The following is a 26,550-nucleotide window of genomic DNA, read 5'->3' on the forward strand; positions in this document are numbered from 1 at the left end:
TTGGTGCTCTTCTACCACTTTCGAAAGGTGTTGCTCCATAGTCCGGTTGAACCTTTCCACCATGCCGTCGGACTGTGGGTGTAGTGGCGTTGTCCTTGTCTTACGTATTCCCAGTAGCTGCATCACTCTTTGGAAGACGTTGGATTCGAAATTGCGTCCCTGGTCTGAGTGAAGTTCCAAGGGGACGCCAAACCTACTGATCCAATTGTCAACCAGTACTTTCGCGACCGTGACGGCTTCCTGATTTGGAATGGCATAGGCATCTGGCCACTTGCTGAAGTAGTCGCTAGCCACCAGGATAAACTTGTTGCCGTCGTTTGTTACAGGGAACGGACCGGCCACATCGATGGCGATTCTTTCGAAAGGTGCCCCAACATTATATTTCTTCATCTTTCCCCTCGCCCTGGTATGAGGACCTTGGCTGGCCGCACACGTCGTACACTTGCGACACCAACTTTCGACATCGTCACGATAACCTACCCAATAAAACCTCTCCCGGATTTTCGACAAAGTTTTGTTCACTCCAAAGTGGGCTCCAGATGTTCCGGCATGAACTTCCTCTAAGACCTTGGAAACCTTTACCTTGGGGAGGACCAGCATCGTCTTAGAGGTACGCCCATCAGGACTCTCCCACTTTCGCTTCAAGAGCCCATTTTCCATGACCAAGGAATCCCATTGGGCCCATAACGCCTTCAAACTGGGGGATTGGTCGGACAATTCTGCCCAGCCGGGTCGTTCGACTCCTTCCTCCTTCCACTTTAGTATTGGGCCGATTATGTCGTCTCCTTCTTGCTCACGCTTTAACCGCGCCGTTGTCCATTCTTCATCTTGCTCAAAAATCGTCCGACGAACGGGCAGGTTCCCTTCTTCCGCGTCGATCCTGTCGCAGTGCTTGCACTCTCCACACGGACGTCTTGACAAAGCGTCAGCGTTGTTGTGAAGTCGACCCGCTCGGTGTTTGATCCTAAAGTGGTAGTGCTGTAGTCTTTCCAGCCAACGCGCTACTTGGCCCTCGGGATTCTTTATCCGCAGTAGCCACGAGAGGGCAGCGTGGTCGGTCCTGATCAGAAACTCCTGTCCGTATAGATACTTGTGGAAGTGGTTGACGGCTTTGACAATGGCTAGCAGTTCCTTCCTCGTGGCACAGTAATTTCTCTCTGGTTTGGAATGTAATTTACTAAAATATTCGATAACCCTTTCCTCCCCATCTTGTATCTGCGACAATACGGCCCCAACTCCCGAGTTACTCGCATCGGTATCGAGGACGAACATTCCTTTGTCCCTGGGGTAAGCCAAAATGGGGCTGGTGCACAAAGCCGTCTTCAGTCTTTTAAAGGCCATCTCACATGTACTGCTCCACTTGAAAGTCGCCTTCTGTTCCGTCAGTTGGTGTAACGGTGCTGCGATGTCGGCATACCCTTCTACAAATCGTCGGTAATATGTGCAGAGTCCCAAGAAGCTTCGTAGTTCATGCTTGTCTCTTGGTATGGGCCAATCCCGGATAGCAAGAACTTTCGTCGGGTTGGTTTCTATTCCCTTCTCCGACACGATATGGCCCAGGAATTCGACTCTTTTCTGGAAGAGCGAGCATTTCTTGGGATTTAGTTTCAAACGAGCGTTTTCCATTCGTTCTAGCACCTCCTCGAGATTCTTTAGATGGTCGTCAAACGTTTTGCCCATAATCATGACGTCGTCGAGGTATACCAGACAGGTCTTCCATGTCAGTCCTTTTAGCACCATCTCCATCAGCCGCTCGAATGTTGCTGGCGCATTACATAACCCGAAGGGCATAACGGTGAAGTGATAGAAGCCACTTCCGGTGGAGAACGCAGTCTTTTCTTTGTCGTCCGGGTGCAAGCCTACTTGCCAGTAGCCACTCTTCAAGTCCAAGGTCGAAAACCACGCCGAGCCGGATAAGGTCGTCAAGGTATCGTCTATTCGAGGAAGGGGGTAACTGTCTTTCTTCGTGACGTCGTTCAGTTTCCTGTAATCGACGCAAAATCGGGTAGTCCCGTCCTTCTTGGTAACCAAGACTACTGGAGATGACCACGCGCTGTTGGATTCTTCAATTACCCCATCTCTCAACATGTTGTCCACGAGTTTTGTAGCTTCTTCTTGTTTGGCTAGGGGTAGTCTTCGAGGAGCCTGACGGATCGGTTGCGTGTCACCAGTGTTTATTCGGTGTTCTACGATGTTGGTCTTCCCGAATGGTTCCTCCTCTGAGGCGAAGACATTACGGTGCCTACGAATGAGTCCTTTGGCCAGTTTTCTCTCACGAGCAGACAGCTGGTCCCAGTTGACCTCCAAGCCTTTGGTATCCCCTTCCTTAGACTCATTCTCAACGTCTTCTTCCTCGCAGTTCAATACTCGGGCGACTGGCTCACACATTCCGATAATCTCCCCTTTTCTAATATTGACTGCATTGGGAAACACGTTTGCCACACGTAAGGGTATGTCACGATTGGTTTTGACTAGGGTGCTCGCGATCAGGAGCCTGTGGGTCGAGTCACGTGCCGGCTGCACCATCCCCAAACTGTATCCGGGGTTCGTCTCTACTCTGGCGGGGACGATGACTTCTGCATTACCATCTACCTTCGTTGTCTGACAGACCACTAGTCTGACCGTTGCAGCTTCCACATTCGGACGTCCCAGCACAAATTCTTCGGCTCCAAAACGCAGAATTTTCTGTTCTGGATCGATCATTAAACCATACCGGCTGATTAGGTCCATTCCCAGAATGAAATCGTCAGCGATTTCCGCCACCAGAACTTCATGCCTTATTCGGAGTCGACCGAGCTCTACATTCACCACCGCTGTACCCAGAACCGGTGTTGTTTCTCCTGTGACCGTCTTTACATTCGTGGCGGTATATACTGATTTAATTTGGCAATTTTGTAACCTGGATCTGCGTGCAAGGGACACTTCGGCTCCTGTGTCGATGATGATCTTCGATTCCCGTCCATTGATTTTTCCGCTGATTGTCGGACTGTCGACGCTCCCCGCGATACTTCTAACCATTACAGTTGTTGGGGCTTCTCTTTTAGCAGCCAGTACGCGCCCCGAGGTACCGACTGCCTTTAGTTTTCCTGCTCCTGATGTAGACGAGGTCGCGGCTGCGATCTCCTCATCGGCCCTGGCGATCTAACACGGCAATCCCTCCTAACATGCCCTTGACGCCCACACCTGTAACATTCTAGGCGCCCTCCATGTTGTCTAGAACTGCCCGTCTTGATTTCGGCAATTATTTCGCGGGCGAATTTCTCAAAGTTCTCTCTCATTTTGTCGAGACTCTCTTGAATAGGGTTTACTTCGCCCTCAACCCCGATGCCTCGTATCTTAACGTTGGAACGAGGTGAGCTGTTGTATGCGGCGTCCACTTCTAACGCTCGAATCAGCGCCTCGGATGGTTTCTTGAACCCGGAGATTTGCAGGACTCTTCTTACCTCACTATCTCTTACGCCGTTTACGAAGGTTTCTGCTGCCAGTCTGTCTTGGAAGTCTTGCGGAGCTTCAGGATAGGCGAGGTGTACCAAGCGTTTAACATCAGCCGCAAACTCCTGAAGAGATTCACTACTCTTCTGAATCCTAGATTTAAGCTGCGCTACGAAAACTTGCCGGAGGTGTTCATCCCCAAATCTCAATTCGAGGGCGGTCGTCAAGGCGGTATAGTTCCTCTGGTTCTCTTCTGATAATGTCTGTAGAATCTCCAGGGCCGCACCTCGTAGTGCTACTACCAAAGCGGTTGCTTTCTGTTGGTCATTCCAGCCATTCGACAAGGCCGCAGCGTCAAATTGCTTCTTATAAGTAGTCCACGACGTCTGCCCATCAAAAATAGGGGGTTGAACTCTCACCGGACTGAATTCTGCAGGGATCGTAATTGTAGGTCGTGGTGTTTGCAACCTTTCTTCGAGCTCCTTGATCTTGTTTTCCATTTCATTTCTCACCTCGTCCACTTCATTTCGCACGACTTGGAGGATTTCGCTTCGGCTGTTCAAAAGTGTAGTTTGCATAGCTTTTAAATTTTCTTCCATTATTTTTCGCTCTTCTTTTCTACTTTCTTCCATTATTCTTTGATTTTCTTCCATTATTCTGCGATCTTCTTTTCTATTTTCTTCCATTATTCTTCGATCTTCTTTTCTACTTTCTTCCATTATTCTTTGATTTTCGCTCAACATTTTCATCATTTTGGTCAGTTGTTCCTCCATGTTGGCTGTTTGCGCTCTTGTGGTAGTCGGCATAAAATTTTCTTCTAGAAACTTCTAGAGTCTTGACGGACGTCGCGCGAGAGAATTTTCTCGAAAGTTCACTTCGTTCCGGTCTCCCCTAGTAGCACCAACACAAATTCGAATCCCGATTTATTTCACAATTGATCCCACTTCTGACACCAGTGTTACGATTGACGGACGAATAATAAATCGGGTGTTGGTAAAACTCAAAAAAATTTATTTCCTCAGGTCGAATTACAACACTATCTATTGCAACGAATATGTACAGAAATTATTCCGGCGCTCTCGACTGTCTTCACTGGATGAATGAATCTCATTACCTACGGTCGCCTCTATTTAAACTCATAGTCTCTGATCGAGATCCTTCACGAACATCCATCGCGACTCCGCTTCGAGACTCCCCTGGACGCCGCTTCGAGACGCTCCAGACCTGTCTTTATGCGCCCGCCTCTCGGCCGTCAACAGCGATGATTCACCCATCAGCGCCGTGCGTACGTCCAGAAGGCTCTCGACCGCCATAGGCGTCGTACTGGGGCGGCATAAGGATGTATTTCGTAACAATACATTCCCGGAATAGAAATTGCTACAATTGCAGCTCCAATACCCACAACATGTATTTGACATTTCAACTCTATTATCATTTATGTTGCAACCGTAAACGTGAACTGCAACAGTGTACATTTTTTATCCAACTCTATCAATTATCGCTTCCTCTCCGACCACCCCAAAAGAAATAAATCCCAACCAAAAGGGGATCAATTTTATAGCTCCTCATTTTACTGCATCACCTTTCTCTCAAGCGAATATTACAATCCATTTATTCGGATGGTTGCCGGATTTCAATCACCAAATGGCTTTCGAAATTACTCGCACGCGGAAATTTTCCTCCAGATTTCAATATTTTTAGCGCCCGGATATATTTTCTGCTTATCTGTATACTTTCCGAAGTTGGATAAAGTTTTTGCGACCATTCATCATGGAATTCTTCGAGTATCAGCTCGGCGAGCTGCGGCTCAACTGTTGATTCAGTTCGGGCGGGCTCCAACTTCGAGGTATTTTTCTTTCGGGGAGATTTGGTCGTTTTGTATCTTAAACTTTGCAAATTGGTCGAATGTAATTAAAGAGAGATCACCGATAGCGACTTCTCGGGGCGCCGGGGGCTGAAGCTGAAACGGTATTTAAAACTTCGGCACAATTAGTGCAATTAGTGTTTTTGTTAGGTACATCGATTTTGTTCATGCGGAAAATAAATTTAACGGGGATGGGGAGGGGTGGTAATGTAAGCAGATGCTTGAGTTGTTGTTCGGGAGTGTTGGGGAAAGTTCGACGGAAATAAATACAGGTTGTTGTAAAAATAACGGTTTATGTCGGAACTATGTTGGAGTTTTGAAGCGAAATTTATGGACTAAAATTATTTCAAATAATGAAATTCATTGATTTGTTTATTAATTGTGAGAGTTTTCCATAGCATCGAAATAATATTTTGCTGGAACTGAACGATATTGTTTTGAAAATATTTTATAAAAACAAACTTAAAAATCGTGTCAATTTCAGATCACACCTTTGATTTTAATTAGGTGTAAAATTAAAATAAAAAACAATTTAAACAGGCTCATTTATACATGATGATTAAATTAACTTTTCGGAAATTCGTTTTGTAATTACTAAAATTTTGATTATTTTGAATTTTGAAATTTGAAAGTCGTGCTGGTTTGAAAATATTTAATTATCTGTATTTGTAATTTTCACACATTAGCTTCAAAACTTCTGATTCTCTGTAATTTTGTTCTGTATTTTTAAATACTCGAATTGAGATGGATTTTTTTATATCCCATTTTGTGAAAAATTGATTCGAGTTTTTTGTTTTAACTTTCATATTTTGGAACAATGTTGAAGTTTTGTATGAGTTTATTTTTTATAGTTTTTTCATTGTTCGGTCACATATGCGTGGTGTATTATACAACGATGCTATAATAAAGGCTATTATTACCGAGGATGGAAATTACAGCTCGAGCGAACGAAGAGATTTCAAACTTCTTATGTCAATTTTATATTGCACTTTTGATTTTAATTATGCATAATAGTAATTAAAAAATGTGTAAAACAAACAACTTTCGTTTTATGATTGTGATTAAATTTTTTGGTTTTCTATAGCGGTTTAATTTGAAATTTCATCATTTTTAAGTTTTCGAAAATTCGTTTGTGCAATCACTAAAAAGTTGATCATTTTGAATTTTAAAATTTTCTTGACGTTTTAAAAATTTTGAAAATCGTGATGGTCTCAAAATATTTAATTTCCTGTATTTGCAATTTTCACTAAAATGTTGATCATTTTGAATTTTAAAATTTTCTTGACGTTTTAAAAATTTTGTAAAATTGTGTTGGTCTCAAAATATTTAATTTCCTGTATTTGTAATTTTCACACATTTATTAGCTTCAAAATTTCCGATTCTCCGATATTTTTTTCGGTATTTTGAAATATTCGAATTGAGATAGATTTTTTTATATCTCATTTTGTGAAAAATTGATTCAAATTTTTTGTTTTTGTTTTAATTTTCATATTTTGGAACAATGTTGAAATTTTGTATGAGTTTATTTTTTATAGTTTTTTCCCTGTTCGGTCACATATGCGTGGTATATCATACAACGATGCTATAATGAAGGCTATTATTACCGAGGATGGAAATTACAACTCGAGCGAACGAAGAAATTTCAAACTTCTTATGTTAATTTTATATTGCATTTTTGACTTTAATCGTGCATAATAGTAATTAAAAAATGTGTAAAACCAACAACTTTCGTTTTATGATTGTGATTAAATTCTTTGGTTTTCTATAGCGGTTTAATTTGAAATTTCATCATTTTTAAGTTTTCGAAAATTCGTTTGCGCAATCACTAAAATTTTGATCATTTTGAATTATAAAATTTTCTTGACGTTTTAAAAATTTTGAAAATCGTGTTGGTCTCAAAATATTTAATTTCCTGTATTTGTAATTTTCACACATTTATTAGCTTCAAAATTTCTGATTCTCTGTTATTTTTTTCTGTATTTTTAATACTCGAATTGAGATGGATTTTTTATATCCCATTTTGTGAAAAATTGATTCGAATTTTTTGTTTTTGTTTTAATTTTCATATTTTGGAACAATGTCGAAGTTTTGTATAAGTTTATTTTTTATAGTTTTTTCATTGTTTGGTCACATATGCGTGGTGTATTATACAACGATGCTATAATGAAGGCTATTATTACCGAGGATGGAAATTACATCTCGAGCGAACCAAGAGATTTCAAACTTCTTATGTCAATTTTATATTGCAGTTTTGATTTTAATTATACATAATTGTAATAAGAAAATGTGTAAAACAAACAACTTTCGTTTTATGATTGTGATTAAATTTTTTGGTTTTCTATAGCGGTTTAATTTGAAATTTCATCATTTTTAAGTTTTCGAAAATTCGTTTGTGCAATCACTAAAATGTCGATCATTTTGAATTTTAAAATTTTCTTGACGTTTTAAAAATTTTGAAAATCGTGTTGGTCTCAAAATATTTAATTTCCTGTATTTGCAATTTTCACACATTTATTAGCTTTAAAATTTCTGATTCTCTGTTACTTTTTTCTGTATTTTTAAACACTCGAATTGAGATGGATTTTTTATATGCCATTTTGTGAAAAATTGATTCGAATTTTTTGTTTTTGTTTTAATTTTCATATTTTGGAACAATGTTGAAGTTTTGTATAAGTTTATTTTTTATAGTTTTTTCACTGTTCGGTCATTATACAAATATGCTATAATGAAGGCTATTATTACCGAGGATGGAAAATATATGTAAAACAAACATCTTTGGTTTTCTGTAAAAGTTTAATTTGAAATTTTTATTATTTCATTTTTCGAAAATTCGTTTGTGCAATGACTAAAATTTTGATCTTTTTGAATTTAAAAAATTTCATGACCTTTTAAACATCTTGAAAATCGTACTGGTTTGAAAATATTTAATTACCTGTATTTGTAATTTAGATACATTAGCTTCAAAAGTTCTGATTCTGTTTTTTTTTTCTGTATTTTTAAATATTCGAATTGAACTGGATTTGTCATATTTCACTTTGAAAAGTTGGTTAGAAATTTTCGTTTTTATTTCAGTTTTTTCGCAGCAGTTTTTTTTAATATTGTGTTTCCAAAAATCCATTTTACAATCTTTGAAATTTTTGTTTTTTTATTTTAATTCTTTGTGGCGTTTTAAATATTTTTAAATAATAATGCAGTTCTGAAAATTATGTTGATAACATTTATTATTCTGAATCTTCGTCATTTTTGTTATTGATTTGAAATATTAAGTCCTTGAGTCCAGACGGATTTTTCATTTTTCTATATGTTGTTGACTATTGGCAAATCAAGTGGTTTCATGATGGTCACTACCCTTCCAGTAGGTTACGATTATGAGTTATGGCGTTGGCCTCTTTAATTTCAAGGCTGTAAATTTTATTTATATACAAAAATAACGTTCTTATTATACTAGTGAAAAAAATGTGTTTTTTCAAGGATCTAAGTATTCAACGAGGATTTGTAATTTTTAAAAATATTGAAAGTAATGAGTAATAAATTCGTTTGAATTGATTTAGCGGCAGTATTTCATTTCAACCATCTGTTTTATTGTGGAGCCAGTCGACTCTAAAAATACTCCGATTGATTTAGTATTTTTTCTGATGTGGTTGCTTGTAGTGTTTTCTTTGCAAACCACCAATTTGTTGCAGCTGTTTTATTTGTTTCTCTTTCCGTTTATTTCTGTCCGAACTCTTCACCTACATATCAAAATTTAACATTTTCCATTTTGGCGTAGTTTTAATTGTCTCTGCTGAATGAAGGCTTTTACGACTGTTTTCCTCCGAAGAGGATTTTGTTTACCCTACATAATTAAACCCGAAATGTGTTATCTGACAGGACGGGTGAATCTTTAAACAGTATTTTTAATGTATCAGCAGGCACCGGCTGATGCGAGGAAAAGCGCCTCCCGGGTTTTACAATATTTAATAAAAAAGAGATTGCTCTTAAATAATGCAGGCCCGTTTTGTGAGCTGCAAATTTGTCTCTTACTGTATAAATTTCGTTCGGACGTGGCGGCGTTCAATTTGCGAATTATTATGTAAAAACGGTATTTTAAGCTCGCGAGTTGTAAATTTGTCACCCTAGATTCCACTTTTTCTCGTTTTATTTTTCATAATTTATGGGCGCCGTAATTTCGATCCCCAAGCAACAACAAAATTACGCTGAAATTCCACGTATGCGTATAAATCGTCGAAAATATGACGTTTTAAATTAACGCGGATTAATCTTGTTCGTTGTCACGTTATTAACTTTGTTGTAACACGTCTGGAATCGCAAATTTTATCAGTGATTAAATGAAAAACGAGTGAAGGATTGATCTCTCGTGCTCTATGGGGAGCGTCGGCACGTTTTTGCCACAGAAAATAGTGATTTAAGGGCCATTATCGGGGCAATAAAAAACGAAAAACGCAAAAAGAAAAGCGCTGACGAGGACTTCGATTTATGCAAGAGTAGCCCGTGGTTCGGAAGCGGCCGCCATGAATCAAGTATTTTCCTTTTCAGACGTCATGTTTTGAAATAAAATTTATCTTTTGAATGGGACTAGTTTAAAAGGAGGGTAGTGGGTCTAAGCTGAAAGATTTCAGCTGAACGAAAATGAAAAATGGGGTTTCAGTTTTTCGGTTTCCTCGTGCGGTCGACGAACGCTCCCTTTTCATCTCATTTCCAATTAAATTTCCACTCAAACGTGCGTAGCTTTATTTGTTTAGGGGTTGCGACAATAGGGAGATGCTAATTTTAGGCGAAATCGACAAGTTTCCTTTATGACTTCGTCAACAGTTAAGAAGGGTAGCATCCTCGACAAGAAAACTGATAGAAGTACTCGATAGCTTCGTGTTTCTTGTTTGCTTTTCTTAATTTTCCTATACGATTCAATAACGTTCCTTTACATAAACTTTAATGCCTGAAACTGACGAGAACGGGCTCGCAGGGAGAGTAACAGTTAATGTGTCTTTGTTTGTATCGCCCCTAATGCGTTTTAATAATGACCGCTTAGATGTTTCTCTTGGTGGAGTTGTTGTGGAAGGGTACGCTTTAACAACGAGCTTTCTTGACTAAAGCACTGCTTGAATTGAAAAGAATTACGCTGGCTAAAGTAGAGCTAATGGGGCATTTTTATAGTCATATTGTGTGCGAGTCTATTTAAAAGTTAACGAGATACATTAGGAGTTTTGTCTTTGAAGTTTTGCTTGATGTATTGTCGTGCCCTAATTGTAATATTGATGACCTAGTTATGAAAAATGATGAGTCCATTTATACTAGTTAGTGATTTTAAAGCGACGCATGGTGTAGTCGAATGAAGCATGAAAGTTTTTGTGGATTCTAAATCATAAATTTTACAAATATTACGCCGGTGGTGGATTTATTTGAACGTCAAAAGTGAAATATGCATCAGTTTTTGTAAAGGACTTACCTCAGGCATTCAATTTTAAGAGCAATTTATTTTAAATTTGATTAAATCTCGCAAGTCGCGGCACCGGAAATGTACTTTTTTTTCGAAATAATTGATTTTGCAAGGTTAATTTACTTTAGATTTGTTGTTTTTCCCTCGACTTTTTTTCCACTCATTACGGTTTGAGGACGCCAAACGAATCTCACTCTCCGTTATGGCAACACAATCATCCAAATTTAGCATCATGAAATTATATTGTTAAATCATACACTGTATAATTTAGTTTGATTTGTGACGGTAATCATTTTTTACCACCGAGTGTTGCGAAATGTCGACAAAAACCACTTGTTCGTAAACAAGGTTAGTAAAAGTAACTGAAGATTTATTGAATGTTTTTAAAGTGTTTGATGGTTTCGTTATGGTTTTACAAATGTACTCGTTTTTCAGTATTTTTATTCTGAGTGTTAAAAATTTCAAAATTTGTGTGTTGAATTTTGCCCTCGCTTTTCTTAGAGGGTATGTAATTGCCAAAATCGATCTTATTTTAGCAGATACTAGCCCCGCCCACCCACCCTCTCTTTTCTTTAAGGGTATGTGATTTGCCAAAATCAGATTTATCTTAGCAAGTACTGATGACAAACTTTTACAAAAAATGATCAAAATTTTGAATATCTTCTCCAGTGTTTGGTTGTGAAAAGTTGATTCGAATTTTTTATTTTAATTTTCATATTTTGGAACATTGTTGAAGTGTTGTATAAGTTTAATTTTTTACTCGTTTTTCAGTATTTTTATTCTGAGTGTTAAAAATTTCAAAATTTGTGTGTTGAATTCCGCCCGGGCTTTTCTTAGAGGATATGTAATTGCCAAAATCGGTCTTATTTTAGCAAATACTAGCCCCGCCCACCCACCCTCTCTTTTCTTTGAGGATATGTGATTTGCCAAAATCAGATTTATCTTAGCAAATACTGATGATTAACTTTTACAAAAAATGATCAAAATTTTGAATAGCTTCTCTAGTGTTTGGTTGTCAAAAGTTGATTCGAATTTCTTGTTTTAATTTTCATATTGTGGAAAATTGTTGAAGTGTTGTATAAGTTTAATTTTTTACTCGTTTTTCAGTATTTTTATTCTGAGTGTTAAAAATTTCAAAATTTGTGTGTTGAATTCCGCCCTCGCTTTTCTTAGAGGATATGTAATTGCCAAAATCGGTCTTATTTTGGCAAATACTAGCCCCGCCCACCCACCCTCTCTTTTCTTTGAGGATATGTGATTTGCCAAAATCAGATTTATCTTAGCATGTACTGATGACTAACTTTTACAAAAAATGATCAAAATTTTGAATATCTTCTCTAGTGTTTGGTTGTCAAATGTTGATTCGAATTTTTTGTTTTAATTTTCATATTGTGGAACATTGTTGAAGTGTTGTATAAGTTTAATTTTTTACTCGTTTTTCAGTATTTTTATTCTGAGTGTTAAAAATTTCAAAATTTGTGTGTTGAATTCCGCCCTCGCTTTTCTTAGAGGATATGTAATTGCCAAAATCGGTCTTATTTTAGCAAATACTAGCCCCACCCACCCACCCTCTCTTTTCTTCGAGGATATGTGATTTGCCAAAATCAGATTTATCTTAGCAAGTACTGATGACAAACTTTTACAAAAATGATCAAAATTTTGAATATCTTCTCTAGTGTTTGGTTGTCAAAAGTTGATTCGAATTTTTTGTTTAAATTTTCATATTTTGGAACATTGTTGAAGTGTTGTATAAGTTTAATTTTTTATACTTTGTTTATTGTTCAGTCACATATGCGTAGTGTGTTATAACAACGACGCTATAATGGAGGCTATTATTACCGAGGATGGAAATTACAACTCGAGCGAGCGAAAAAATTTCAAACTTCTTATGTAATTTTACATTGCACTCTTGATTTGACTTACGCATAATAGGTATTAAAAAATGTGTAAAACTTATAAAACTTTCGTTTTATAATTGTGATTAAATTCTTTGGTTTTCTGTAGCGGTTTAACTTGAAATTTCATCTTTTTTAAGTTTTCGAAAATTCGTTTGTGCAATCACTAACATTTTGAAAATTGTACTGGTCTGAAAATATTTAATTACCTGTTTTTAAAGGGTTTGATGGTTTCGTTATGGTTTTACAAATGTACTTGTACATAATTCGTTCTTCAGTATTTTTATTTTGAATGTTAAAAATTTCAAAATTTGTGTGTTAAATTCCGCCCTCGCTTTTCTTAGAGGGTAAATCATTGCCAAAATCGGTCTTATTTTAGCAAATACTAGCCCCGCCCACCCACCCTCTCTTTTCTTTGAGGATATGTAATTTGCCAAAATCAGTTTTATCTTAGCAGGAACTAGCCCCGCCCACCCGCCCTTTTTTTGTTAGAGGGTATTTCATTTGCCAAAATTAGACTTATCTTAATAGCTATTAGCCCCGCCCACCCACCTTCCGTTTTCTTAGAAGGTATGTCATTTGCCAAAATAAGTTTTGTCGTAGTAAGTACTGATTTCAAAAAACTATCAAAATTTTGAACATCTTGTCTAGTGTTTCGTTGGTTATGCCTTAATGGATTTTTCGTTCGTTGGTTTTGTTTTTGTTTATAATTTATAAATGTCTTATTACATGTTTTTTTGATTTATTTATTAATGAAAAATGCAGCTTGTTTTATTAATAATAATGCACAACGATTAATGACTCCTGGTTTTTATGGTTATAGTCCTAAAAAAAAAATATACAAGGTGGATTTCAGTCACCATCGTTACTAAGAAATCAGGAAATAAGTCGGAGGTATTCACGGCCGAGATAACGTACTGAAGAGTTACTCGGCCATATTCCGGACACCCGGTATATTAACGCTAAAAAAGTATTGAAAATATTTAATTAATACAATTGGTTAATTTCATTTTTTTAACGTTTCATAACTCATGGAATATGAAAAAGTAGGTCTCCCAATTCTGCTTTTTTTTTATATAGGAACTGCTAATTAAAATGTATATTAGAGAAAAATGCAAGCAGTAAAACTCTAATTAAAATTAGGCTAATCATCCCCACAAACAATTTCAATTTTTTTGTAAACACCATTTAAATTTTATAAAATAGCATACTCCTATATTTGTGGTTTATGAATCCGGCTTGATTTTTTTATCCTAAGCATCCACAATTGCGCAAAAAAATCCAAAAAATACAAGTATATAGGAACACCTTTGTATGGAGTACTTTTTCGAAAATTTGAGAATACAATAATGTTGCGCCCACCTATATTTAATAATAATATTTAGAACGTGTTGCCCCATTGTGACCTAATTAATAATTTTCGTCGCCTGTTCTTCACTTTTTTATTATTTATTTCATTAATTACATTCAAAATTTTTCATTCTATTTTCCTCAAATGATACAATTTCAAGACATCATTACAATATTATAACCACAAAATCTCACTTGAAGCAGACACATGTTTCTTAAACTGGTGTGCGTCGGGTGCTGGGGAAGTTCTATTTAAATAACTTTAAACCATTCTTTTTTATTTAAGATAATTAATAATGAAGTTTTGTATAATTTGTCTTTCATATTTTATTTTTAACGGCTACTTTCATTTTTCTCGACGTTTCATGCCCCCTAGAATCTGAGAAATGGGTTCCCTGTTTCCGTATGCCTGCCGTTCTTCCGTTATCCGTGTTTTGTCTGTGTGTCGTGCGTCTGTTGTCTGTCTGTCTGTCTGTGATCTGAGTCCATTTTTAATAAAACAGATATACTATACAATGAGATTAACTGATAATCTTCAAAACTACCCAATGGATTGTAGTCAAATTTCCTATGTACGTTAGGAATGTTGTGTTATTGTGTAGAGGGTAAAACGTTAACCAAAATTAACCAAAATTTGTGTAATCATTCCCACCAACAATTTGATGACGTCATCTCAAAATTTTGGATGATTAATACTGTTTATTTTATAATAGCCCTTTGTATTAATATAAGCGGGCTTTTTTTTCTTATATTCTTACTGGTGTTATCTATATTTTCTTAAAAAAATAAAATTTCGCAAAATCAAATTTTATAATAATTTTTCGAATAACCCTTATTTGTTGGACTATACTTGAGGGACGAGGGGGGGTTTCTGTCTAAAAAATCTTGGATCAATTTTTACTACGCGAGCGTAAGATAAGGAAGTGTGGTAATCGAGTCCATCGGGCGACTTGGTAGTTTCATGTTTTTTTGACGTTTCTGACTGGCCAACTACTGGACCGAATTTTGTCAAATTTTGTACGTATATTAGCAATATCATGTAAGTGGTTACCCAGTAACCAAAATTTGGCTAATCTTCCACACGAACAATTTGATGACGTCATCTCAAAGAATTCTATTCTGAAATGAACATTATACAGCAGTATACTTCTATCTATGGATTTGAATTTTTTCCCTAAACGTCCAAATTTTCGCAAAAAAGTTAGCACATAGAATAGCATTTTACCACTAACTGAGAATATAACCGTTCGTATGTTAGCGACCACGTTCGACGCCAAACTTGACCGTTTCTTTTTTCTCTCTTTTGTGTGGTAACTGTGAAAACATTTTGTTCGATTGTGAGTTAATTAATAATTTTAGTCCTCTGTTTTAATCTAACTAATTCCTACGTGACATTCACTCGATGTATAAACATAAACACTTGAACTAAAGGTTGTGCTGAGAGCATATTTTTCCATTGATTATTTGCTTTAAATATATTTTACATTGTCCGGACTTGGGAGCGCAAATTCTTGGCGCATGGGCTGCGGGGGTGTAATTTATGCCGATAGGTTTTACATTATAGAGATTATCACAAAAACGAAAATCGCAAAATTAGATTTTATAATTTTTTAAAGAAGGAGGATTTATCGGATTATACTTCAAGGGCAAGGGAAATTCTGTAGAAATAACCTTCGGCCATTTTTTTTATATTCTGTTTGTCCCGTAAATAATAGCTTATTAATATGAAAATATTGCAAACGATGAATCTACCGTGTGTTTGGAAAAAAACCCAGGCCAGTAACTATGTTAGTATTGGTTTAATTTTTTTTACGATATTCAGCTTTTTTTAATGACGTCCTATGTATTTTTTCAGATTCTTTTTTTTTCTGAATTCATTGATATTTATAATTCATTTATATTTTCAAACATTGCTAATAATTTTAAAACTAAGTTTCTATTGAATTATTATTTTCGTCTAAAAAAAATTTACTTTTCTATTTTAAATACTTGTGTACAATAACGAAAGTTACGAAAATTGTCAAACTTTGCTAACAAACATTTTCTTGACACTTGATAAAAATTCAATTAATTTTTACAAAATATGCCATCGGGATACATGTAGCAATGAATTCATAAAAAAAAATGTCTAAATAAAATATACCTCTATATAACTATTTAATTTGACATCCATACAATGCACTCGAAAAAATAAAACAGCTAAACATTTTTTTTGAACAGTAAAGTGTATTTTTTGGTAGAACTTTTTTTCGTTTTTATCATCGTCCGATTCGGGATTTTTAATATCTTTCTATTTTTATCTTTCAAAAAACTGTAGAAATGGCACACTTTTTACATGCTTTTAGAACTTCATAAATATTTATACATTGTGATTAATCCTCGACGGGGGTAATTCACCCGGCTCAATAAGACCCCGTGAGGATTTACAACTTTAATAAATCGAGAGGATTTATAACTTTAATAAATTGCTTGAAATAAACCCAATAATGGTCGCCTCGTGGCGAAATAAAATGTTAATCCATTTTCCCAATCACTAAAATTCAGATTATTTTTTTATTCCTGAAAAAATCAACGGGTTAGTGTCACAATCATTACGTGGTATCATATTTTAAAAATTTTCGTAAGCACGGGTGCCAAAATAGGTGCGAATTCCCCCATGTAGATTGTAGATACACGCAAACTAGCTACATAATCATGACTTGTTGTGCTTAATGTAGCAGATGGCTAAATCTCATATCACTGTTAATTTATCCGTTCGGTGTGAAATTTCAGTGCACCTAAACGGGATTTTATGTCATCGTGACCTATAACATTTCAGACCGCCTGTTTCCTTCGCACGGCATGCAAGCAATATTAGCGCAATGATGAATGTTTTTAATCCGTTTTTGCCCTCTTTGCGATCGTAAATGAAATGCACTTCTCCATTTATAATTACTCGCGGCCGCGCAGCATGAAATCGTATTTTATTTTAGATTCGCGGTCACGGTCAACAAGCCGAATGGAAACTGCAAACATTTCCTTCTGTCGTCCTCTAATGGAAAGAAAACACGCGTCCTCCCATATTTTCATTAGAACATCCCTTTGTTATTTAAATGTGCGCAATAAAGAATGAAAGACGAATCGAAACTTTTCTTTTGTGGCTGCGGAGTTCATTTCTCTGCACGCCAGATTCGTATCAGATTTAATCTGTTCATCAGATTACAACATTTCGCAAATCTGTAATGGCGTTGCCGGCCACAAATGGAAAGGTGCTTTTAAGACGTACATGGTGTACATTTTTAATAAAGGCGGAATGATAAAAGAGAGTCGTAACTCATCCGTGAGGAGAAATATTCTTTTACTTTCGTTTTATGTTGCATGTTGTGTGAAATTTTCATGGGGTTTTTTGTTTCAGTGAAAGAAAACACAAATGGCAGACCGCAACCTTTGCTGCAGGAGCCACATTATGGATCTCGACCTCAACCTTACAGTAAGTATATTAATTAATCCGCTTTTATTCACTTCGGTTCGTCGGTCGTACGCAAAATGGTAGTTTAACGAAGTTATTCGCTCGAAATTGCAACAACAGAACGTAACTATTCACGGCTCCTTGTGCTCCTAATTACCCAGTCTGGTTAATGTACGACAAAATTTACCCCATTACAGCACGAAGTACGCGCAACTTTTTTACTACGACGAAATGTCAACTCATAATGGTTCTTTTGATGGCCTGTCGTTTCCTATTACAACACTCTTCAGATGGCGGCCACCTACATAATAAATCAAAAATAACAGCGAATGTTAACTTCCGCAGTCACAAAGTGGGATCCTGTTATTTGCGAGGAGTGTTTTTGATTAATGGACCCAATACTTTCCTTAATAATTTAATTTAGATTAAACAGGAACTGCGCAAAAAGTCGAACTTCGGCTCGATCGTCCGGCGCTGGTATTATGTAGAAAAGCCTGTCACCAACATCGCCCCAACTTTTAAACTTATAAAAGTTCGTGCAAGTTCTTTTAAATTTAGCAGTTCGATTAAAACCTTCAATTAGGAGCGGAATGTAAAAATATTCGCGATAACACGAGTTCGGTGATTTTTGCTCCGATATTGACTGCGAAATTAGACAAACGGGCCAAATTAATTCAGACCTTTTTGTTGTCTTGAAAAGTTAACATCGCCCTCTTGCCGGGACCCTCGTAAAGATAATTTGGGTGCGGTTGAGGTGGAAGGGCGAATTAAACGTACTAATTTTTCGGATTGTGACAGGTTGTGCAAGTTTAAAGCAGTCCTGAATGTTTAAGTGGATAGAGGGTCATTAGTCTTTTCTGATGTGACAGCTCGATTTATTGGTACGGTATGAAACATTGTTTTGGTTGATTTAAAAAAATATATTTTACGGTGGGGAGAGGTTTGTTCTAATTTAAATTGAGTGGCGGTGGAGGTTTCGAAATAATGGGGTTTCTGTACATTTTTATACTCTTAAATAAATTTATTTGTTCACTTCATTTGTTTTTGACATTTCATCAATAACTGGAATCTTCTTATAAATGGTAGCTGAGGCGATTTTGTGTACCTACTGATATTGACCTTTCTACCAAATGTAAAGCTTCGTAGCAAAGTTTTTTCCAATTTTTATTTTAATGTTTATGAAATGTTCAATATATTTCAGCCACGGTTGGGTAAATACAAGAACAGCCGATGATCGTTTGAAACTATGTCCAGTGTAGCATTCTTCGCCATTACGGTCAACAATCTTTGATTTTTTTCTGATTTTCCAATACTTATCACCAGAGTAGCAGTTACCAACTGTTCCAAAAAATTAATACCATCTGTTTTAATTAATTAATTTTCGTCAGAAATGTTCCTAGTCAGGAAGTTACGAAAGAAATTCATTAGTTTGTTCTCTGGTTAAATATTTGACTGCAACTATTTGATTTTCGACGTGTTTAGCGTTTTCAGTTTTTTGACGTGTTATAACTCTCGCTTAAAACTCGAGGTTCAATTTCACGCTTCGAGCCCAAAACAACAACTTTACGCCCTTCGAACGCCAATAAATACTTTTAATGGTATCCGATAATTTTAAAGTGTTTGATGTTTTCATCAGATTCTGCGACGTTTTAAAAATAAAATAAAAAACACTCCGTAGTCCACTTCTTTTCTATTGTGTGCTACAACTTTGTTTGTACTTTTGATACCTTCGTTAAAACTTCCACAATTAACATTATTTATGGAGTACAGATCTGTGTTAGTTCTACGTTTCAATTTATTTTTTGTTGCTTTAGATAGAAGTTTAATTTAAAAAGTAAGTAATCTTAAAACAGACCAACGTAACTAAGTGACTCTTCATTCTTTCGAAGGATTACTTTCTCAGATGAAATAAGTCTGTTCTAAGTACGGCTACAGTTTTATTAACGTTTCATAATTCCTAGAATATGAAAAAATAGGACCCCGTTTCTGTTTGTCTATCGTCGATTTTTTTCAGACACCTAAACTACGAAACTTGTAAAATTTTGTATATAAAATATTAACAATAACAGACTTCTGTATTCGTTTTATTTTCTTTCTTGTGATATTTTGTAGTCATTTTTTGTGTTTTTATAGTCGCCTTCATGTTGATTTTTTTTGTCGTGGTCTTTTTTGTTTTTTTTGCCCTTTTTTGTGGACTTTTCGTTGATTTTTAATTTTCTTTTTTGTGATCTTGTTGCCATTCTTTGTTTTTTATCACTTTGTAGTCGTCTTTTTTGTTGCATTTTTTGGTAGATTTTTTTGTCACGTTTTTTCACTTTTTATAGTCTATTTTTCCTTAATTTTTTTTTTGACCTCTGTTTTTGTAACCTTCTCTGTAGATTTCTTGTAGTTTCTTTTGTAGCGTTTTTTTTGTGTCTTTTTGTCGTGTTTTATGACGCTCTTCTTTTGGTCACAATTTTGGCAACATTTTTTAACAAATTTCGTAGTGGTTTTTATGTCATTTCTTTGATGGTTATTTTTGTTCTGTTTTTGCTTTTTGTCGCCTTTTTGTGAACGTTTCTGTTAATTTTTTGTTCTTTTTTTGTGACTTTTCTTGTCGCTTCGTGTACCCATTTTGTTTTTTTTTTTGCACTGCTTGGAGTCCTACTGTTGGTCGCATTATTTAGTTGCCTTTTTATCCGTTTTTTTTTTTCTACATATTTTTGTGACCTTTTCTGGATCCCACTGTTTTTTGCATTATTGTCACTTTTTATAGTTGCCTTTTTGTGGATTTTTTATCAGTTTTTTTTTATTCTCTTTTTTGTGACTTTTCTTGTCGCTTGTATTGGCAGTTTTTTTGCCACTTTTTTGTAGTCGTTTTTTTGTTGTGTTTTTGTTCCAGTTTGTATCGCCTTTTTCGTAATTTTTTAATGTTGCCTTTTTTTTTCTTGAATTTTTTTGGGTCCTCTGTTTTTGTAACCTTTTGTGTGAATTTCTTGTCGTCATTTTTGACTTCCTTCTTTTAGTTGCATTTTTCGGCCCTATTTTTATTCAGATTCTACCTGATTTTTTTTTAATAGATTTTTTTTCGTATTTTTATTATTTTTTTTTGTCGCACTTGACAATTTTTTTCCCCTGCATATTTTTGTGACCTTTTTTGGATTCCACTGTTTGTCGCATTATTGTGACCTTTTGTTGTCACTTCATATAGTCGCCTTTTTGTGGATTTTTTGTCAATTTTTTTTATTCTCTTTTTTGTGACTACTTTTCGCTTTGTATAGGCGGTTTTTTGTCACTTTTTCGTCGTCGACTTTTTGTTGTTGTGTTCTTGTTCCTTTTTTGTATCGCCTTTTTTGGTAATTTTTTGTAGTTGCCTTTTTTTTTCTTGAATTTGAATTTTTTGGGTCCTCTGTTTTTGTAACCTTTTGTGTGAATTTTTTGTCCTCGTTTTTGACTTCCTTCTTTTAGTTGCATTTTTCGGCCCAATTTTTATTCAGTCTCTATAGTGCTTTTTTTATTTTTTAATAGATTTTTTTCTATTTTTTTTTTGTCGTATTGACCATTTTTTATTTTATTTTCCTGCATATTTTTGACCCTTTTTGGATCCCATTGTTTGTCGTATTATTGTGACCTTTTATTGTCACTTTATATAGTTGCCTTTTTTGTGGATTTTTTGCGAATTTTTTTTATTCTCTTTTTTGTGACTTTACTTGTCGCTTTGTATAGGCGTTTTTTGTCACTTTTTTGTCATTGTCTTTTTTTGTTGTGTTTTTGTTCCTTTTTGGTCATTTTTTGAAGTTGCCTTTTTTTCTTGAATTCTTTGGGTCTTCTGTTTTTGTAAACTTTTGTATGAATTTCTTGTCGTCGTTTTGGACTTCTTTCTTTTAGTTGCATTTTTCGGCCCAATTTTTATTCAGTAATTTTTTTTAATACATTTTTTTCGTGCATATTTTTGTCACCTTTTTTGGATCCCACTGTTTATCGTATTATTGTAACCTTTTATTGTCACTTTTATAGTTACCTTTTTGAGGATTTTTTATCAATTTTTTTATTCTCTTTTTTGTGACTTTTCTTGTCACTTTGTATAGGTGGTTTTTTGTCCCTTTTTTGGCGTCGTCTTTTTTTTATTGCATTTTGTTCCTTTTTAGATCGCCTTTTTTTGGTCATTTTTTGTAGTTGCCTTTTTTTCTTGAATTTTTTGGGTCCTCTGTTTTTGTAACCTTTTGTGTGAATTTCTTGTCGTCGTTTTTGACTTCCTTCTTTTAGTTGCATTTTCCGGCCCAATTTTTTATTCAGTTTCTAGTGTTTTTTTTTATTTCTTAATAGATTTTTTTCGTATTTTTATTTTTTTCTTTTTTTTGCGACTTTTCTTGTTGCTTGTATAGGCGGTTTTTTGTCACTTTTTTGTCGTCGTCTTTTTTTCTTGTGTTTTTGTTCCTTTTTGTATCGCCTTTTTTGGTCATTTTTTGTAGTTGCCTTTTTTTTCTTGAATTTTTTGGATCCTCTGTTTTTGTAGCCTTTTGTGGGAATTTCTTGTCGTTTTTGACTTCCTTCTTTTAGTTACATTTTTCGGTCCTATTCCTATTTTTCGGCTCAATTTTTATTCAGTGATTTTTTTTTATTTTTTAATTGATTTTTGTCTTTTTTTTTTGTCGTATTTGACCATTTTTTATTATTTTTCCTGCATATTTTTGTGACCTTTTTTGGATCTCACTGTTTGTCGCATTATTATGACCTTTATGGTCACTTTTTATAGTTGCCTTTTTGTGGATTTTTTCTCAATTTTTTTATTCTCTTTTTTGTGACTTTTCTTGTCTTTGTCTAGGCGGTTTTTTCACACTTTTTTGTCGTCGTCTTTTTTGTTGTGTTTTTGTTCCCTTTTGTATCGCCTTTTTTTCATCGTTTTTTGTAGTTGCCTTTTTTTTCTTGAATTTTTTGTGTCCTCTGTTTTTGTAGCATTTTGTCTGGACTTTTTGTCGTTTTTTATGTAATGGTTCTTTGTAACTTTTTTTGTCGATTTTTTTAACGCCCTTGTTTTAGTCGCATTTTTTGGTTCCATTTTTTGATTAGTTGTTGTAGTGGCGGTTTTCTCCTTTTTTTCAATTAATTTTTTGTCCTGTGTTTTTGTGTTTTTGTCTGTCCTTTTCTCATTGTCTTTTATGTTGTATTTTTTGTGACTTTTTTGCTTCCCCGCACTTTCGTGATCTTCTCTTTTCGTTTTTTTATTTTTTGCGGCCTTTTTTCTTGCTTTTTTAATGGATTTTTGTTGCTTTTTTCGCATTTTTTGTGGAATTGTTTTGTCGTCTTTTTTGTCCTCTTTTTAAATGACATTTTTCTCCGTTTTTTGTTGTTTTTTGCAGTTTTTTACTTCCCGAGCGTAAGCTAAGTAATCGATCCCATCGGACGAATGGCCGCTTTTATATTTTCTCGACGTTTCATGACCCCTACAGCACGAAAAAAGTGGTTTCCTGCGTTTCCGTCTGTCTGTCTGTCTGTTTGTCTGTATTCATTTTTATTAGGCACGTAATCTCCGAAACTGCTGGACCGATTGTTGTCAAATTTTGTGTATTTTGGAAATATCGTGTAGATGGTTAAATGCCAACCAAAATTTTGTTAAACATCCCCACCAACAATTTGATGACATTCCCTCAAAACAATAATATAATCCTGTAAGTGTGGTGTACGAATCCGCTTTGAGTTTTTCCCTAACCATCCAAATTTTTGCAAAAACATAAAGCATAGTGTGATAGTAGTTTACCATGAGCGTAAGGCATCCCGGTCGTGGTCTAGTGGTTAAGGCTGAGGAATGCGGACCGGATGTCGCGCGTTCGATTTCAAGCTTGGCCTTTCGTTTTTTCTTCTTTTTTTTTTTTCTTTTATCATCTATGTTTATGACGTCATAACAAATTGTGTATTGATCAACTTAAGAACGAATCACCCCATTTTCTCGAAAAAGTGAGAATACGCACGTCTTTATTTAATAATGATAAAATAAGAATTATAATATTCAGAACATTGTGTCCGATTGTGGATTAATCAATAATTTTAGTCCTCTGTTTTGAGAAGACAAACTCATCCAAATTAATCTAATTTCTACGTGACATTCTTTCGATGTATAATAATATTATGCCGCTGATTTTTAGTCTGCAGCGGTTATTTCTAAACGAAAATTGTAAAGTCAAATTTTATAATTAAACAAATTAGGTAATTTTTATTGAAAATTCACAGATATATTTTCCAAAATCAACTTGATGCTCGACATTTCATAATCACCCTTGTATAATCAATAATAATACTAATCCGTTTCATTTTTTTTTTTTTTTTGTAAAAATTTAGAGCTGTCTAAAGAAGTCAAATTATTTTGCAAAAACCACAGCGATTTAATTTTAATGCCAAATATAAAAACACCTTTTGGGCGGAATAAAAAATCCTCCCCCTTGTCTTTTTAAACCGCGGTCGGTTGATGTGACGTAAACTCTGCTTGTGACGTTTGATGGACAGTTGTAACTAACCTGACATCGTGTTAAGTGATAGGCGACGTCAGCTGGTGAATCGTTCAGGCATACGATTTTTTGTGGTTGTTTTCTTTCATGTCAATTTTAAATAAACATGCGATCTGTAATCACGTTTCCTTGTAATGGCGCATTTATTAAAAAAAATCACTTAAATTAGTGCAACCAAGATGACGTCATTAATTTCCTGGAGTGTATAAATGAATACATTTTAATTATTCTGTGTAATCTATGGTACGAGTGAAGAATTTGATGATTATTAAAGCTGCGTAGCGCCAAAATAATTAAAATTTTATACTCGCTTATTTTTCTTTTTTAAATATACATACAATGAAATAAGGTTTGATTAATAAAAAAAACATTAAATCCGAAGGCTACGTTATTACGTTGTAATTGTCTAACAGCTTGTTTATCGCCACCCAGACAACACTGTTTTTGTAATTTTATACTTTAAAATTTAAACAAGTGAATAATGTATTTTGACGAACAACTCAAGGTAAACATTGTTGATTAACGTACTTTACTGTAAATTAATACACTTCGTGTTTTACTTTGGCAAAATTTTCAGTGTACCGAGTTTCTTAAAACTACAAGAATCATTATTATCATCTCACAGTGGTCGAAAGCTGTACCTGACGTCATGGCAACTTCTCGCCTATCCAGGATGAAAAATCACCACAAAAATGTGTGTTTTAATGCGTACGAACCTAAAAACGTCGCCAGGAAAATGTAAATTCCATTTGAGTGTTATTTTTTCAATTCTCGGTAGCTCTTTCGCTCGCGTATTCAGACAGAGAACAAAAAATTGTCTCAAAGGCAACAGTTTTATTAGTAAACATTTCGCGGAGGGTAAGCGTTGCGTTTTTTGTCGAGTTTTACGTCTCGCATCCCTCATATTTTAGTTGTCCTTGTGTGAGGTCTCGTACAGATCGATTTCTACGTTCCTACAGAGCACAAAATTGGATCTACTATAATTTAATAAAGGTAAAGATAGCAACAAATGTTTCATTCTTGTTTCACGTCGGATAAATGATTCTGGGCGATTTTTGTTTACAAACTTCTTATTTATAAAGACAACCTGACATTATGTTTGATATTTCCCAAGGTAGCCATTTGAAAAACGTAACGTCACCGGTGGAAACAAATGTGTATCTAACAAGCCAAAGTTACATAGTCGCTATAAATTAGACGTGACAGTTCGGACTCATTTTATTAATCTTTTCATACTTTAAATTTTTATAGCGAACTATCGTCGTTGTTATCTTTAGTTCGCCGATTCAACTTAAACTAATGTTCACTCTTTTCATTAAAAACACATTAGTTATCGTCCTGTCGTATTCTTTTATACTTATTTGGAATTTTCTCTTCATCTTTCGTTGCTCGTTTCCACATCCGTAATAACTTTCCTATTGTTAACAAGATGCAGCGGTTACAATACCATTGTGGGTGCGGATTCCGTTATAATTAATCACTTCACCGGATAAATCCATTGTAAAGGTCGTTATCTCAACTCACCACGAGAAAGATAGACAGTTCAAATGTTGCGGAGAACACACATAAATCATATTTACCCATAAACGTAACGCTGAGCCCATTATTGTCCCCGTCAGGCGTCTCTTGAAATTCGACACTCGGAATTTATGCGATAATAGAGACATAATGAGACGTATAGAAAGATAAAAATTTAGTCGACTTTCTCCCCGAACGATTCCGTTTGAAATGTAGGACCGCAACTCGCAGTCGGATTCGTAACCTCATTTTTGAAATCTAATTTCGTTTTTTACCGGCGTAATCCAATTTTGGGAGTTACTCCGAAATAAAATATTCTTCTCAGATATTAGTTGCGTTATTGGATATTGTTTGTTTCTATGGGGAAATAAAGTCTAGCAAGTCGCGAAGTTGCGCCAGTTGCTCGAATTGGCCTGTTCCGGGGGTAATTTTCGTTTGGAGTACACGAGCACTGTCATGTTGATTGTCGTGTTACTTCACTTAATGTGCTTTCATTAATGAGCTTTAAATCACAAAATCAATAGGAGGGAGTGTGTTTTTACGGTGCTTGGGGGCGGGCGAGACGAGATTATTTTTATTTCCGAGATTTTTTGGACCGATAGGGGTATTCAGAAGACGTTAAGTTTTGTTATAGTTGGGGAATTTGCGAGTAATGTGGGTTAGATTTGATCAGAAAATGACCACTAGGAGTCATTTTAAGAATAGAACGGGAGTTTAATGCAACTGTCGCATTGTTTCTTCCAGCAGGATAATTCCGAGCTTAAGCTTTATTAGAACGAGCTTTTGTGGATGGCTATTTTAGGTCTAGAATATTTCATGTGAAAGGATAATTCGAAACCACTAACTAGGAAAAAATTACATGTAGGGAATCTACAAAAAAGATTCTGCTTGGGAATATAATTAACTTAATCATAGTGATTCAGTTTAATCAGAGATCAAGGCCATTTTCTTTTTTTGTATACAGGTCGATTTTGATTACCGCCTATATTTTGAGAAAGTTTTCAGAAACGCTCACAACTTTGTTGAAATGTCAACTAAGTGTTGCTAAATATTTATTTTAATTGTAGTAAAGAAATAAATTTGGATTCGAATTTACTCGAAACTTTTGTAAAATCAATGTTAAA

The 26,550-nt window shown here is 35.2% G+C and overlaps 1 protein-coding gene across 5 annotated transcripts in view; it reads left to right on the forward strand.

Moving 5' to 3' along the window:
• Nucleotides 1-26,550, forward strand: part of LOC135127769 (heterogeneous nuclear ribonucleoprotein L) — a 390,771-nt gene that overhangs the window by 237,312 nt on the left and 126,909 nt on the right. For all 5 annotated transcript variants that reach the window (XM_064054374.1, XM_064054376.1, XM_064054375.1 and 2 more), the window contains one exon: nucleotides 17,373-17,447. In XM_064054374.1, coding sequence (XP_063910444.1) covers nucleotides 17,373-17,447 — 75 coding nt within the window. The remainder of the gene's footprint in view (nucleotides 1-17,372; nucleotides 17,448-26,550) is intronic.

This window comes from Zophobas morio, unplaced genomic scaffold, assembly GCF_036711695.1.
Source record: "Zophobas morio isolate AGI-343-1 ecotype UQ-CSIRO unplaced genomic scaffold, CSIRO_AGI_Zmor_V1 ptg000012l, whole genome shotgun sequence".
Classification (NCBI taxonomy): domain Eukaryota; kingdom Metazoa; phylum Arthropoda; class Insecta; order Coleoptera; family Tenebrionidae; genus Zophobas; species Zophobas morio.